Source organism: Vanacampus margaritifer, chromosome 5 (genome assembly GCF_051991255.1).
Source record: "Vanacampus margaritifer isolate UIUO_Vmar chromosome 5, RoL_Vmar_1.0, whole genome shotgun sequence".
NCBI classification, from domain to species: domain Eukaryota; kingdom Metazoa; phylum Chordata; class Actinopteri; order Syngnathiformes; family Syngnathidae; genus Vanacampus; species Vanacampus margaritifer.
In genome coordinates, this window is record NC_135436.1 from 9845373 (window position 1) to 9862920 (window position 17548).

The following is a 17548-nucleotide window of genomic DNA, read 5'->3' on the forward strand; positions in this document are numbered from 1 at the left end:
GACACAGACACCACACGAGGAAGGGCAAGTGACCAGAAACGAGAGGAGTCAGACTTTTCACAATAAAACAGGAAATGACAAGACAAGGGGAAAACATGACAGGGAGTAAACAAGACTGAAAGTAAACATGACACATTCACACTCACAATCACACCTAGGGACAATTTGGAGTGTTCAATTAACCTGCCACGCATGTCTTTGGAATGTGGGAGGAAACCGGAGTACCCGGAGAAAACCCACGCAAGCACGGGGAGAACATGCAAACTCCACCCAGGAAGGCCGAAACCCGGATTCGATCTCACGTCCTCTGCACTGGGAGGCGGACGTGCTAACCGAGGTGTATAAATAATTGTTCATTTAGGTATATATGTTTCATGATCTGCAATTTGTGATTACCTAATTATAAATGTGATGCGAGGGGTAAGATTTAATAAGTTTGACTTCTTACTCCTTTTCGGACTAGCAGTTCATGTTTTCACTTGGAATATTACATTGATTTTTGTTTTAGGTTTATATATATTTTTATTTTTATTTTGTTAGTTTGTTTTTATGACTGTATGTTCGAAATAAACTTCAAACTAAGTAACAGTAATACTAAACTAAAACTAATACATAGTTTAAAAATTCATGATAAAAATAAATATTCAAGCATAAAATCTAGCAGCGGGTAATTGGGCTTGAATTGGCGCAAACTGTCTCCGGTTGGGAGTGTCGAAATCACCTCAGAGAGCTCCGCCTCGCAAGTGACTCTCCCCCGGCTGGGACTTGAGGGTATAAAATGAAGAAACTTGGCTATAAGCAGGAGGCATTGCTGAGTTGGAGTTTGCTTTCGAACTCCTCTAAAGAGTGTGCAACTTGTCAAATGCTCTAATCGCTGCACGCACAGTGAGACTTCGCTGTCGGTGCGCTCTCAATTCCGAACAGCAAGCTTTCACCCGGGCAGCACGGAGCTCACCATGGCTGGGGACGGCTCCGACCAGCGGGCGCTGCAGTATGAGCAAACTCTGGTAAGTTGAAGTGCTGTCATCTCAAGTCGAGCTCGCCAGTCACACACTCGAATGTCACTTCTACACACTGTTGAGCGAAGCCGAACTTCACCGAACACACCGCCGGATCCAGCGGGTGACATCAACATTGATATCAAAGCGGTTTAAAGCTCATTTAGAGTAGCGACATCAAAATGTAAAAAATTCCTATGCGTTTCGCCAATCACTGGCGTATTCATGTCGCTGCTGCTGAAAATGAATGAACAAGTTGAATCTTTTAAAAAAAAGTTTGAGCTGTAGTACCTTCACGTGGTCCATTTGTCTACAGTCTACGTTGGCACGTGACTCTTTGGTTGACTTCAATAATAAACAGAGCACAACTAGCATAACAAAGCATAGCAAAGCTAAAGGCAAGATATCCTTCAGGTCTATTGATACATGACTTATAAAGTATCCCTTTAAAACGAGATAACATCCAAGGTCAAATTTGTCATCAATAATCACAGCACAAGCCTTGTTTAGGATGTTTGGTGGGTACAAGTTCAGCATAAGTACCTGTATTGTACATGTTGGGTATGTAATGACCCCCCAAAGAAAAGATCTATTGACATAAATTATTAATCTAAGTTACCTTACATTTTTTCCTCTTTGGTCTGCACTCTGCAGTGTTGTATACATACATATTGGGCAGCAATATTTTGTATTAGTCATTTAATTTTTTTTTTTTTTACTTAGCTTTGCAAAGAATAGATTTACCTGTATATCATGCTACCTTTTTATATTTGACTTGCAACCGTTGTGGTCTCGTTTTAGATCTAAGGATTGGTCCCTCAGAATGATAGAGGGCACAGTTTAAATCCAATCCAGTGTGTGCACGCGTGCACTTGCATGTAAATGTCTTGGAACTTTTACTGACAAAACCTCTGCCAGGCTTGAAGAATCTTCTATTTGAGTAGACTTGTTTTATGGGCCTAAAGGACCTATTCAGCAAGAGAGCACTGCTTAAAATGAAGGGACACCACTGTAACACATCTATGAAGTCCTTTTCTTGAATAACTTTCCTTTTAGAAAGCCCCTTAAAACACACACACACGCGCACACACACACTGTGTCATTTAATCTTTGTATGTGTGTTTGAAAGATTACACAATGTGCTACCTGCTGATTCAGCACTGGACGCTCTGTCACCCTGGCGGGGTCTCATGCTCCGAACAGAGCAACGTGCTCAAGCAGCTTTTGCTACAGAAAAGTCCCCTGCACCTCCTCTGTTTAGTGTCCATCACCCTGCTGATAATTTTGAGGATAAACAAAACATCAAAATCGAAACAAACGATTTATTTGCCAGAATAGCCTGTGATAGTATTAATGGGCTCTTTGGGCCTGTCTTCAGCTCCTTGTGGGTTGTAGTAGCAGGGTTTCTTTGTATGAAAATGGCAGTTGTTGGTTTGTTGTGGGAAGATGAGTCAAAGAATCCATTGTAGCATAGATTTTGTAGACTGTGAGAAATACTGTACTGTATGTCTGGCTACTGAGACGTTTGTATTGAAAATCAGTTGAAGACTGAAATTACGGTTAGTACTAGCATGCGTGTGGGCTTAGTGTTATGACAAGTATTGTTTTTAATTAATAACTGGTTCAATTAGACCCCTTAGTTACCCCCTAAATCTGAACTGTGCATTCAGCCAAGGAATTGTGGACTATTCTGTGCTTTGTGGGCCACTTTCTGCTCAAGTGCACCACAGTGTACAAACCAAGGTCCAGAAAGGCATGGTTGGAAGAGTATGGTTTTGAAGATGAGAGCCCTAATCGCAACACCTTTGAGAAGAACTTGAAATGAAAATGAGAGCCAGGCCGCTTTCAGTTCCAATATCAGTAACCTTTAAGTACGCAAATGGTCTTCTGGGTGAATGTACGAAAAATGTCTTGTAAAATGATCTTCGCAAAAGAGTGGAAGCTTTTATAGCTACAAATTGGGGACATTTTATTTCCTGTGGCATTGTTAGTAGACTGGCTGGGTGACGGGTGTCCTAATACTTTTGCCTTATAGTGTGACTGTAGTGAATGTAACTGTAGTTCGGTTTCCATCCACTCATTTTTATTCAAATATTCAAGAAATGCGAAAATAAAACTGAATGGAGACACTAGAAATTTCGAAAAAGGGCCCAAAAGTCGCAAAATAGTTTTTACGCTTGGAGGGTGTGGATTTTGAAACGTATCAAAAAAGGAAAATGCAAATTTTGACGATGGAAACAGGTTTTGCCAATAAATGCTGACAAGACTGGATACACGTCGCACGTTTTGACCGAATATTACGTCACATGTACGGTTGTAGTCACAAAGCAATGGCCGACAATAAAGTAAGGTATGTTTGGGGGGACGACGAAACTGAAATATTTTTGGAATAAATTAAAGAAGCAAATATTAATCCAATTTTAAATGGAAAATAGCAAAGAAACGCTGCGTTTTATCAAGAATTACAAAAGCAAACGTCATCACACGGCATAGTCACTTCTTCTATTTCTTCTTTTAAATAACTGGTGGATCATAATTATTTGGTGTATACTGCCACCTACAGCGGCGGAGTCCCCTCTCAATATTTGCAAAAGAAGAACAGATGGAAACGGGCATAATTGACATGCCCGTTTTGCACATTTTCAGTAAATTTGCGTAAACATTTTTTTAAATAATTGGATGGAAACCCCACTTGCGTGCCTTGAACATTGCATCCCAGTAAGGTGGTAATGGTTGCAGGCTTAATGCTGCTGAACCAAAGCATTTGGTATACATTGACAAGACTTTATTAAAAAACAGTACTGTATTGTGGTAAAAGTACAAATGTTTTTAAGGAATGTATTTTTTTCCCGTGCTGTGCATTTGTTGAGTAAATAGAATAGTGTGGGTGAATAAACGCCTCACTTGTTCTGCTGGGATCTAATTTCTAGCAAATGTTTCTAGCAAACTGATAAATATAGTTTCAGTTTTTATCTGATGAAAATAAGTTATGAAAGTTATTAGACAAAGCTACGTCACAGTGAGCAATGCACACAAACAATAGTTAAATAATATAATAAATAATACCATGGCCAGTGAAAACAAGTAGATGATAAATGGGCGTTTACAACAGTGCTAGCTTGCCCCTTGCATGATAATTAGATGTGTGCTGTTATAAACGGGCAGATTCTCGGTTTGCAATAACACAATCCAGCATCGGGCTGCAGGACATAAAAAAGTTGTGACAATGTGGGCTTAGATGACCATTGTAAATCACATGTTGACATGTTGACGTGTCATTTAGCGTAGAGGCTTGGCATGAGATAAAAGGTTCTGGCCTTCAAGCACTTTGACATTATACAATGTCTGAGAATCACATTTCCTTGTCAATCATTGATTCAGTGTATCAACAATGTGTAACTTACTGCTGCTTAAAAAATAATGAATGGCAAGAGGTGGAAGCACCTTTTTAAATAATATGCTTTTTCACATTTGCATGCAAATAATTTCCTTTTGTCGAGAGCTGGCTAATGGTCATCTCAGCTTTTGCCTGACACCGGTGGAGGGCTGTTGTGTCTTCGAACATCATAACCTTAATTACTGCAATAACATACTTAAACGGTCACACTTCCTCTTGGCCTTCCTTGTCAGAGCAGCACAATACTGTGTCAAAAGTAAGATGTACAGTGCAGACAAACACAAGTGCTTGGGTCTGATGTGAACTTGGTTCATTTAATTTTAAGAATATGCCCGAGACTACTAAAAATGAGCAACAAAATACAAATGGCCCACAAGGCTGAACTTTGGACGCCCCTGGCTGTTCTGCACACTGACAAGTGGGTTAGTTGTGACAAGGTGGTACAATAGAGGCATTTAATTTACAATGCATCTTCAATCTGGAAATTTTATGTGGTTGTAGAGGTGTTGGAGCCATGTCAACACTAAAACTTGTTTGGCCAAGTGCTGATAGGACAATCAGTAGCCTTTTATTAAGTATTTGGTAGATGTGTAACAAGTTCTCATGTTTTGACTTTTGAGTTTGGTTTTGTTGCGTCTAATATCCCTCAGCCACATTCTATTTTGGTAAATGGAGGAGTAGTTGTCACGCCTCCCATTTAGCAGTTCGGTCCAATCAGGCCTCATGATTGTGCTGGGAAAATTACGTGTAAAGAACATACTACTAGCAATAACAATAAGGGATTCGCAAGTCATATAACCACAACCTTTAATGCCATGAGTCATAGGCCTTTCTGACTTTGGAAATCTTTATACTGTGGCATGCTATTTTAACTCCTCCCACCTATTTTCTTAAAATAAAAAAATAAAAAAATATGGACTCTTACTTACTCTATTCTTTAACCAAACAAAAGTCAAATGAAAGTATGCCACAAAGAACAATAGAAAATTAATAATACATTTTCTGTGCCAGTGTGGTGGCCATTTGTCTTAAGGTGACACAAGCCAAGGGCATCGGTTGTTACTGTTGTTGACCTCACTTTGGAATTTTTCTTTCACCCTATACTAAAGTAGCTAGTGATTTTATTTATATATGTATTCATAACTTTTATTTATAAATATTTTTGACAACAAATATGGAGCCATTATGTCCTTTCAGTCCGCTATGCCTTTTGGTTTTGTTTTATTTATCTATTGATTTTATTTTATTTTTTTGTGGAAGGATGTCAGGTTGACAAGTACTTGACCCATGCATTTAAAGACTGTACAAAAGGTTGTTTGCGTAGTGTTTGTTCAGTGCTAAAGTGTGAATATGCTGCTGGCTTGAAGCATAGATAAGCATCAAAAGCTTTCAACATTTTTTCACCCAAGTAACAAAAGGACGTCCTTGGCTGTTCTTGTTTGCCAAAATGATCCATCCTGTGCCATAATTGCCCAAAGCACTTGTAGTGTGAATCAATCACAGATGTTCACAAACAAAAAAGAAAGCTTTTGGTAATTTTGCTAACAAATGCATAATAGAACACATTGACCCAGCTGCATGTAAAACTAAAAGTTGAAGTTGAAATTGTCATGTGCTGTGCTGATGATCAAACACTAGTGAAAGGGCTATAGAAAGACTAAGCTTGAAGACTCGATAGATTAAAAGATAATTTTGATTTTGTTGATATTGTGCCACTTGATTCTCTCGATTTGCTGATAATACTGCTCCCTTTTTATACATTTATGATATTTTTCATTGGTACCATTAAACTCCTTGTACTGTGACGCTAATGGCACAAAATGCTTATAGGGCATTATTTTCGTCATTATTTTTCATAAAATCAAATCCTGATTGGTGAACATTGGGTAATGCTTCAGAAGATGGATACGCTAATGCTAATTGCTACTGTAAAATGCAGAGTTGAGAAACATCAACATAAGTGCTTGGGTGTACAGCACATGTCATAGAAATGTGGCTATCGACAATTCCGAATATCCGGGCAATTCTGATTCTTCCCCAATGCAACACCTTTTATACAGTGAAAACAAAGGGCGGATTGTATTGCTTTTGCCTGTGACTATCATACTAACCACACAGATTGTTATAGTCAAATGACATCTCATCATATTTTAAAATCAAAACTTATCCTCTCAAATCAAACTACAACAATCCAAAGTCCAATTGGCTTTTCAATGAGCAGAGCGATTTCTTTCACCGAATTGACCGCCAATTTGACTTGTCATCTCTGAATTGTCAATACTGTAATTTGCGCTTATTGTTGAGGCCGAAAGATTTTTGGAAAATATTGAAGTGTGTGCTAATGTAGCTGTCATCTTATTTTATCGCTACTTATTCATTGTAATACTAATTTTCTGTTCATAGCTGCATGCTCTCTGGCCTAATTTCGGATACGATTATGTTTCAGTGCTTTGTCATTCATGATTCATCCCTGAGCATTCACAGACTGTAATACATTGTCATTTCAGAGAGATGCCGCTTTACTTTGAGTGGTAATCATGTACTAAAATTTATTATTATTATTATACTGTATATTAACTGTGTACATTCAATTCAATTCCCCAAAAATATTTCATTCTTTAAAAGAAATGAAAGGGGACAGAAAGAAGAAAACTTGTCATATCAACGCACACAAATATGCATTTGTTGATGATGATAACATATCTAAAATCTTCTCAACACTGCCCTACACAATCCTATTTAGACAATGCTACCCCCCCCACAACCCCTCCTCCAATCTGTAATTGTTTTATATGTAGTCTATTCAGATAAGGGGGAAGGTGTGTGTTTGTTTTCATGTAACTTGAACTCAATATTAGATGTTAGCTTGGAGAAACAGATGCCAATGGAAACAGAAGTGAGAAGTGGAAACACTACTGGAATCATTCTGGGGCCAGGGCAGGATCAGTCACCGAAGTCATATATGTTGTGATACACATTGTTTATTTGCAACGAATGAATCAGTCATAGCATCATCAATAGGTGTGGTTATTTTCTAAGTGATGCGTGAAGTTGGTTTGCAGTGAACAAATCACATTCGCTCAGGCGTAACCAGTCCGTCCCCAACTTGCACGTTGTTGAGGCCATTTGCCCAAAATTCACGAGTGACTAAACGACGGCAGTTCCATTCAAGATGCGTTCGTTTAAATTCATAGTTTGCGAAAGGCACAACTGATTTACGGTGTTCTCCGTTTCTTTTGTCAACTGGTGTTGTTTTGACAGCGTTCTTGACTGTACCTGTCAAAAACACCAGAAGTTGAACCCTTCTCAACATTTCTCAGCTGTCACTCTGGTCACAGAGGATAACCTTGAAGAGGTGGCATGCCATTCAAAGTTGGCATAGAAGAAGATGACAGATAAGACGATAGAAGAGGATGTTCATTTTTATAATCTGCTGTTTATGTTTTAGGTTGCTTAATTTGGAAACTGCGTTTGTTGATAGCACATTTTTGATCATATGATCTTGTTTATATATCCACTGCACATCATTAAAAAGTTCCAGACAGGAATGCTTGGTTATTTTAGAAACATTTACAGTTTCTATTTGTAATTTTTAAGGTATTGTTAATAATTTGTCTGCTGTTACTAATTTATTTATTTTGTTTTTATTAATTTTTCCTTTCGGACACATTACATCTGAACGAAGGGCTGATGGTTTGAAGCCATGGCTTATTAGTAACCCGTCCTAATCAATTCTTACTAAATGCATCAGTCATATACATTTTTTAAAATATTTGAAGTTGCAGTGGACATCATAGTAGTTCTTGTGCTGTCCAAAGTTTTTCTGTCTACCATTTAAGGCAAACAAACAAAATAGAACATCCAAATGACATAATCTACAAAACTATTTTTGACGTGGAGGGATTTCATCATTGTGCACTCATATAGATGTTTGTCACAATAAAAGGGGATGTTGCATTATATGTGTATTTTTTTCCAAATAGGTAATTCCTGCACTTCCTTAATCTTTCTCTCTCCCTCATAAAAAAAATGGCGTTTAAACAGGGGTGTTTAGACTTTTCATATCTACTGTGTATTATACTGTCTACCCACCTATTAGATCGCTTGACTGTTTTGAAGAACTTTTTTTTGATCACATGATCAAGTAGAGAAGTTATTTCCAACCTTAACTGAGCCAAGGCAAATGCAGTATTATAAATTTGAAAAATATCATGGCACACCACAAAACATGTCACAAGAAGTGGATGCACATATCAATTATATAATTTTTGCCATTTAGTAGAAAAATAAATTATTTGCCCTGTCGGTCTCTGTAAGTAACTCTCATAGATGGACAGATGCTAGATATATAATTTGTAAAAAAAATATTGTTTTGGTCAATGAAGCGGTATTTGGCAGTTTCCCATGGCACACCTTAAGAATCACTGAATATAGATGAATAATCAGAATAAGAAAATCCTGTAGGGGGAAAAAGTTTTTATAATCAACTTTCAAAAACTTTGATTTATCAACAAATCCAAACTAACTGGAGGTGCATATCATAATATTGATATTCACATGTAAAATTAGTTTTCAATCGCCATAGTGTTTACAATGTTTAATTTGGTGTGTGAATTACTGTCTGCCAAAGCATCTCTTAGGACTAACAAAAGTCAGTATAAAAGTGTAATATAGTTCTTCTACAATATTTTTTATCTTGATTAAAAATGAATACTATAATGACGTTAAATTGTTTTTGACCCAATTCAGTCTCTCGGATCAGAGATTTATTCTACAGTAGGTCCCCTTTTCTTCCAACAAGCACACACTTTGTTTGAAAGACTGCCCATTGGGTCTCAGTTTAGTGCGGGTGTGACTAGACTGTTAACTTATTTGTTTTGGAGTGGAGCCACTTTTTTTAAATTTATTTTTTTAAACTTTCTATTCATTTTCCTTTTGTACTCGCGTCATTTAAATTTTACATACAGTGCAGGTATACTGTACTGGTATCTATGTAGAGTAAAACAGTATTGCATCATCTTGTTTGCAGAGTTAGCCTTATTTTAGAAGATTTTTAACATGATTGTGTCAACACATTTAACGGTAAATCGCTCTGTTAATAATAATAAGGCACTCATTTCAGCAAACGAGAGAGTTTGCTTCCTGAGCACTTCTGACTGAGGTGCCTTTGTGCAAGTGTGCCACATGGCTGGTTGTGCAACACAAAGATAGCTCCATCTTACCAGACTCAAGTTTGACAACTTTTTTAGGAGTCATTAATGATCAACATCATGTGCGGCACATTTTTATATTTCTGATAATAATCTACATTTGATTGAAAGCTAAATTACTAGTGAGTAGAGGTGGGAATCTTTGAATGTCTCACGATTCAATTCAGATTTTTGGGTCTGTGATTCAATTCAGAATCGATTTTCGGTTAAGAATGATTTTTGATTCAAAATGATTTGATTGACAATGATTTTTGCTTCAATTTATAGATGTGCAAAGAATCGTAATGATATACTCTAGTCTGACTAGCTAATGCTGATTAGTGCGCTACTCGCGGCACTTTTATCACTCAAAAGAACGGCTCCACGCTGCAAAAAACAATTTTTTTTTGGAATAACTTGATCGTGACTTTTTCCTTCTGCTCTCTAATGTGGACCTTAACAGTGTATCAGACCGCATAGAACCACACTGCCCCAAAGTGGCTTAATCAAGTACAACACGAACAGCACTCCCAATAAAGGCACACACAATCAAAGGCAAGACGGTATAAAATAATTTAAATCGATTTTGGGACATTTAAAATAGATTCTGAATCGTACTATATGATAATCGCTATTCATATGAGAATCAATTTTTACAAGTTTATTAAATTGTCTGTTCATTTCTTAATCGATAAGTCAACGATTAATCACTTTTGACATCCGTAGTTGCGACAAGGGCTTCACAATACATCGACAAAATATCAATATTGTGACATTGGCCCATGCAATATGCGTATTGCAATAAGTATCATATGGAACATTGTCTAGGGTCATTACAATTAACTCAGAATACATTGAGCTTGCTCATTCTTTCATAAGATAATAAAAAATGTAATTTCTATAGGTACATGTAAAATATCACAATAATATTAATATCGCTATATTCGACAATTTTATCGCATATCGCATGTTTTTCCAATATCGTGCAACCATGGTTATGACCCACTTTTATAGAAATTCAGAACAATAAAGCATATTTGGATTTAAACATAGTCTCTGTAAATACATTTACAGTATCTTTATATATTTAAAATCCGTTTGACCACCAAAAACATAATGCTATGATGCAGACTAAACTTAGTGACAATAGCATAAATGAATAGAGCTGGCCTGAGCCAATATGGCACCCTAGACAAGATTCTCATATGGTGCATGCCTCAGATTTATACATACACTTACAACAACAAAAAGTAATAATAAATGTTAAGAATTAAAAGTCTTCGTTTTTTTATTTTATTTTTTTAAAGCTGTCAATGACTCGCCTGAAATTGTTCCGCGACCCATTTTGCATCCCGACCCACCAGTTGTGAATCACTGATCTAGAAAGTCGGCAGTCTTTCAAGACAGTCTTTGTAGTTTGTGTAACGTGGAAGTCTCAAACAAATCATAGTCAGGAACTGAACCCGCCAACCATCAATTTGCTGCAACAAAAAATTGTGACTGCTGGAATTCTTATTGGTAGATATTTTGAAGCGCCACATATACTGTACATATTATTTTATTCAACCACAACCAACCGAGTGATTTTTATTGCCCTGGCTGCTTTAGCTATTTTTTTCCCCTGTTGGCAAGGAATACAAAGAGAAGAAAGGAGAGATTGTGGATATTTGAGAGGTTGCAGGCATTGAACACTGACTTAACAGACAATATTCTTTCACTTGATGGCAGAAGGCCCAATTAACGTGGAGATCCACCTGTTGGAATAAATAATAATATCTTTGTGTTCATCTAAATGGGCAGAATTGTTTATGGATGTATACTATTTGTGACATTTTTAGTTTGGATATGCATAATGAGGAGGATTTATTCACGTGTGCCTTTCATATCATTACATATCCAAATTGCGTTCACATTGTAGTAGCAGCTCACTTTGTTGAGGTAATTAGATGCATGCATGGCGGCGTTTGCTTTCAATGCAAAGGGCTGTTTACAGTGATTTAATGTATGTTAAATTTCACACTCTATGGCTGCGTCTGTCGGTGCTCCATATGCTGAAAACTGGCAAAGTCCCGACTCCTGGCCGGGTTGACTTCCGGATTGTTAATTTACAGGACAGTGACTTTAGAAAAAGCTTGCTCAGATGGCCAGTTCAAAGAATCTTGTGTGAGAGGATTTCATCAATAAAATGGGTTGTCCTATTTCTTTGTCTGCATTGAAATGTTCTTCTACAGTTACAATTACCACTTATAGATTGTGTGTTCAGTTGTACAATATATTCGATGAGTTACCAGTGGACCTGGAATGGGCTCTTTGCACAAATCCACTACTTCCTGAAATCAATACCATTCCTTCATTTCCTGTCTTTCATGATTGGACAAATTGATTAATCCAGGTGTGTCTGGCCATTGCCGTAGTGGTTACTGAGGTCAGGCACACCTGGATTAATCAGTTTGAACAATCATGAAAGACAGAAAATGAAGGTGTGGTGCTGAGTTTAGGAAGTAGTGAATTTGTGCAAAGAGCCCATAGTCATTACCAAAGATGTAGCATTATCCTTTTTGCTGTCGTGTGTTACTGTTAAATCAATACTCCCCCCCTTTCCTTTCCTTTTGTTCCTTCATGTATGCTGCCCTTTAGGCCATGTGTCCCTGGCTGCGCAGTTAATCAAAATCTAATCGTGATTTCGATTTTGGCTTCTCAAGATCGTAAGAACATTTTAAATCTAAGAAAAATAACCAATGTGTCGAACGGAGCAGTGTGTGTGTTTGCAAGTTACTATGCTGTGATAGCATTCTGAATAAATCATGTTGCTTGTGTAGTAAGCGTGTGCTCTTCGGCCCCTCCCTGAGCGTGCTTTTACAGGGTTTACACAGGTAATTAAATGAATTTTGCGAAAATTAAGGCATTAAATGGACAGGTAATATCACAATACTTAAATGCTTATATTCTTCCTATTCTGTAAAAAAAAAAAAAAAGTGTTATATTAAGTGTAATTGCAACTTTCGCCTTCTACTCTTTAATCTAAATGTGTATACTCCAAACATATGACGCACCACACTGCCCTAATTGGCCAATGCTCACACAGCTTTAACATTGTTTTTATTGCTTTTATTTTAGTATATAATTTCATATTGTTTGCAATTTATTATCCAGTGTTTTTTTCAAATTTATTTAAAGTTGAGTTTTCAAGGATTCAAAGAATTGTCGTACCAACACACGTTTTCTCATGATATGGCACAAAATGATACCCGTGGTCCCAAACTAGCTTTTAGTAAGAACAAAGACAAATAAGATCAAATAAATACATTAAAGAGATGAGTGCGACGAGTTTACGGTTTGAATGTGTGCAAAGATGCAATGTAGAAAATATGTGGATGCAGCAAAACAAAAATGCAAGAGGAATTGCTCATATTTACAAGGCCATTTTGTACTGGACTATAAACAAAAGTGTTAAAAACTAAATTGTTGTTTTGTTTGTTGAAAAAATGCAAAGTCTTGAAATCAATAAATAATAATTACTTTGTACACCTTGTCTCAATACACGTGTTTGAATCAAGAGCTTGCACACATCAATCTTTTACTTACTCATTAGCTCAGGCCTCGGCAATTGAGTAACTTTGCTCCCTCCCCATCCCGAGGTTACGAAGTGCGGATAAGAGAATAAAATGTTAGTCTGATACATTGTTGATCTATGAAAGACTCGTATGAGGCACGCAAGAGCGGTGACCTCACTTTTAGATGAAGACATTTTCAGATTCTTATGTCTGCATATGCTGCAGTGTTCCCACAGTGTGAGCCAGGCAAAAATAAACCTCAAACATAACCTGAACATGCAGAAACTCAAAAATGTGCCCGCTGAGGCAATATTACACACAAATTATGTGCACAGCGATATTAATGTGGACATTGCTCACTGTATCACTCACTGCTCAAAAGCAGTACATCCACTGATAGAGATAAACTAATGTTATTATATGGTTGTTTAAATAGTGTGCCATTGTCATCAGACATATAACAATAAAGCAACATAAACAGTGTGGTGTACATAATTAACCAAAATGTAAACATTTAATACAGTGGATACAACAATTCTACACACCCTTGTTAAAATGCCTTTTTTTTTTTTATCGTAGGAAATTTACGTGATGACTATTTCAAATCTTTTTCCACGACTGTGACCTATAACCTTTACAAATAAACAGACATGTAAAACATGATCTGATACATGAGATAGAATATAATATGCAGTACCAGTTATTGCCAGAAAATGCCATCAGTTGCTGATATTGCACAAATCTCAACTATATATATATATATATATATATATATATCTTTAAATTTCATTGCTTATTCCTTTTTTGTCAACATGAAGATGGATCTCTTGCCAAATAGAATCTACAATAATTCTCTGTTTTGACAAAGTAATTTGTATGGGCATTAACACTAAAATAAATCTTCAATTCTGAAATGTTTTTTCATATTCCTATCGCCCCTCTCAATAGCTAATCATTAATGATCCTGTACGTTAATAGATAATTTTAGATAATACAGTGCATGCCTTGACTACTTTTCATATAGTTGCTTGGTGTCCTGAGCACAGTGACCCTGGATTTTTATTAGTAGCATTAATGATGTCTTCTGTATTTTATAAAGCCTTAAAAACGCATAGAAAATACTTAATGGCTCTGTAATAGCCATTTTGCAACATATTGTTTGAAAGTACCTCTTTATGACTCTGGCACAGTATATTGTACATTTTTAACAGTTACTGTATTTTTGGTATTCCAGCTGCAGGTTGTGCTCAGCTTGTGTCGGTCAAACAAAAACAAAAAAAATTAGTACATAGTGAGGAATATAACATTTTTGGAGGGGAGGAATTGCTTGCAGGATCATATTTAACTACATGTCTCATTTGACATATTCTGGGAACTGGACTTGCTGCAGGATTGAAACAATCATCAAAGTGTTAACTTGATTGATTGTAGTTTGATTGTTTGAACTGAGCATGACTTGGTAAGATAAGGTGAAGGTGAAGAAAGGCACACTGGAATGAGAGATTCAATGTAATCATGTGTCCACTGTTCCAGCAGACATGCACATGCCCTTTTGAGCTCAATACAATACAGTATTTTTTTTTTCTTCTTCACAGCCATAGTGTGTGTTGTTTGCATACCTGGTTTTCACTGACCAAGGTGTGAAACCCATGTCTGCAGCTTGCCCCATGTCAATCAGCATCACGTTTAATTAATCTTAAAGTACTCTTTCGGGGCCTTCCGCTGCTTTTGAAATATATACTGAGCACAGTATTGCCAATTTGGTAACTTTCTCGCTAAATCTGACGACTTTCTAAAGCATCTTCAGGATTTATTTTTTTCTTTCTTTTTTTCTGGTGTCCGTTTTTTAAAAATGTTTATAAATTTTTTTAAACTCTCTTATCGCCTCTCCCACAACATTATTCCTCTCTTCTACAGTGGTTATTACTAGTACATGCAAATGGCCTATTATGCAAATTAGGGAATGATGTTATTTAGTGACTTCTAGCGACTTTTAGGACAGGCCACTCTGTCAACACTGACTGAGCACACTACATGGGCAAACTGAAGATTTTTGAGTGTCTGTGGTATTTTTTGTCAATTTATCCAGAAAATACATATGAGAGGTCAACATCCATTTAACATACATAACAAACAAACCATGTCTTTTGGTTACAGGATACTAAAATTCAAACTTGATATCGCTACCCAGGAAAATACTCTATACCATTGCTCAGTCACTGAGCGTATAGCTAACCGCGGTATAGCCAGCTAATAACTAAACAACAAGGCATCTTGCTTTTTCTTGTCCACCAAGACTGGTTTAGCCCTCCTGCCGTTCCACTGGCCCTACTTAGCAGCTAGTATTTGAGCAAGTGAAGTCGCGGTGTGGGCTCTCTGGGCTGCGGGAGGCTGCCTGCCGAGTAGGCTGCGCTGCTAGTAGAGTGCGCGTGGCTGACGCTGCAGGCACGATACCATGTATCGATAGTATCGATACGATGACAAAGTAGTATCGTATCCGGATACGTGTTAGTATCGGTACTTTTGACAACCCTACTTTAGGTTGTGTGTAAAATAGTGGCATCCAGTTCAATTCCTACAAAACATTAATATTAACTTTAGAAATATACTCACAGAAACTAGTTGGGTTTCCATCCACCCATTTTTCTTAAAATGTTCAAGAAATGCGAAAATAAAACTGAATGGAAACTTTTGGAAATGGAACATTAGAAAAATAGGCCCAAAATTCGCAAAAAAGTTTTTACGCTTAGAGGGGGTGAACTTTGAAGCGTAACGAAAAAAGGAAAATGCCGATTTTGGGTATGGAAACAGGTTTAGCAAATAACCTCTGGCAAGACCAGATACACGTCACACGTACATTTGTAGTCACAAAGCAATATCGGACGATAGGGGTGGGAATTGCCTAGTACCTGGCGATTCGATTCATAGGTTTCGATTCGATACCGATTAATCCCGATACAAATCTATAAATTGATTATTGCGATTTTAATTTATTTATTTTTAACTAAAAAATTGAAAATACTAATCAGTAAACTTGTACATGTACACTGTGAGATTTGTATGAAAATGTATGTATTTATTTATCTGAAAATTCAGGCTTATAACTGAGCCACTGCATTTAACAAACAGGTTGTAGTCTCATGTTCATATCTGAACAGCACTGAAATTTTTTTAAGGCTTAATGTTCCATTAATATAACATTCTTCCATGCTTAATGTGTGAATCCTAACCCTAAGTAACATGTTTTGTTGAATATTCCCATAAAAAAATGTATGTTTAAAAATCGCTTTGGCCGCATAACGAATTGATTTGAGAATTGTGCGCTGTAATATCGCGATATATTGCCGAATCGATTTTTTTTAACAATTCTATCGGACGATAAAGTAAGGTATGTTTGGGGGGACGACGAAACAGAAATCTTTTTGGAATTCATTAAAGAAGCGAATATTAATGTTATTTTAGATGGAACAAAGCTAAGGTTTATCAAGAATGACAAACTCATACGACGTCATTGCACTGCACAGTCGCTTCCTGGTCTTCTTCTTCTTCTTCCTCTTCTTCTTCTTTTAAATTACTGGTGGATCACATCTCTATGGTGTATACACACCTACAGCGGCGGAGTCCCCTTTCAATATTCGCAAAAGAAGAACAGATGGAAACGGACATGCGCATACCCAGTAAATTTGCTTAAATTCGAAACAATTTGATGGAAACCTGACTATTGTCTTAATGAGTATGACATGTAAAATAATGGTGCTTTTATTTTGAAACTTCAAAGTTGTGCTTTTATTCTATGAGCATGTGTGGACGCTAGTAAAAGTGAGGTAGACTTGGGTCTACAGTGTTGCCAATTTAGCAACATTTTCATTATATTTAGAAACTTTTCCGACCCCTCCGGCATGTAAAAATGACAACACTGGTCCTAATGTTAGCAACATTCTTATTTCTTGCATGATGGAGAGAAGAGGGTCAAGAAGATTTGACCTGCTAATACTGTATGCAAATCTACAGTTTCATATCCAGTATGTACTGGTTTTGGTCATCACTGTATTGTATGTCATTTTAAATCTGTTCTGCTTTTTCAGCCTTTTTTTTTTGACCTACTAGAGTAGACTGATTCAGTGTGTTAGCAAAGACATATAAAAATAGAAGCTAACTGACATAGTGTGACTAGCTAACTATCTTTAGCCACTAGCTTTTTCCAAAACAACTGACCATGTGCTGGAAAATTTGTCCACTTGTGACTAAAGAAAATCCCATAAATCATAGTGATAAACAGACATTATCTAAACACACAATGAAGACAGTCATCAGGGAAGCTTTTCTCTTTTTATCACCACATATTAGTCAGGCCCGTGCTGTTATTTCCCAACAGTGTTGCTCCCGGGATCATATGATCTTGCATAGCTT

At 36.8% G+C, this 17548-nt stretch overlaps 1 protein-coding gene across 3 annotated transcripts in view; it reads left to right on the forward strand.

Annotated features, from left to right (window-relative positions):
* The first annotated feature begins 407 nt into the window (after nt 1-407).
* LOC144052300 (chloride channel protein 2-like) overlaps nt 408-17548 on the forward strand; it is a 104227-nt gene continuing 87086 nt past the window's right edge. For 2 of the 3 annotated variants that reach the window (XM_077566235.1, XM_077566234.1), the window contains exon 1: nt 411-1007. In XM_077566235.1, coding sequence (XP_077422361.1) covers nt 957-1007 — 51 coding nt within the window. In that variant the 5' untranslated portion in view covers nt 411-956. Of the gene's footprint in view, nt 1008-17548 lie in introns of all 3 variants that reach the window. The other variant, XM_077566233.1, reaches the window with a different exon arrangement.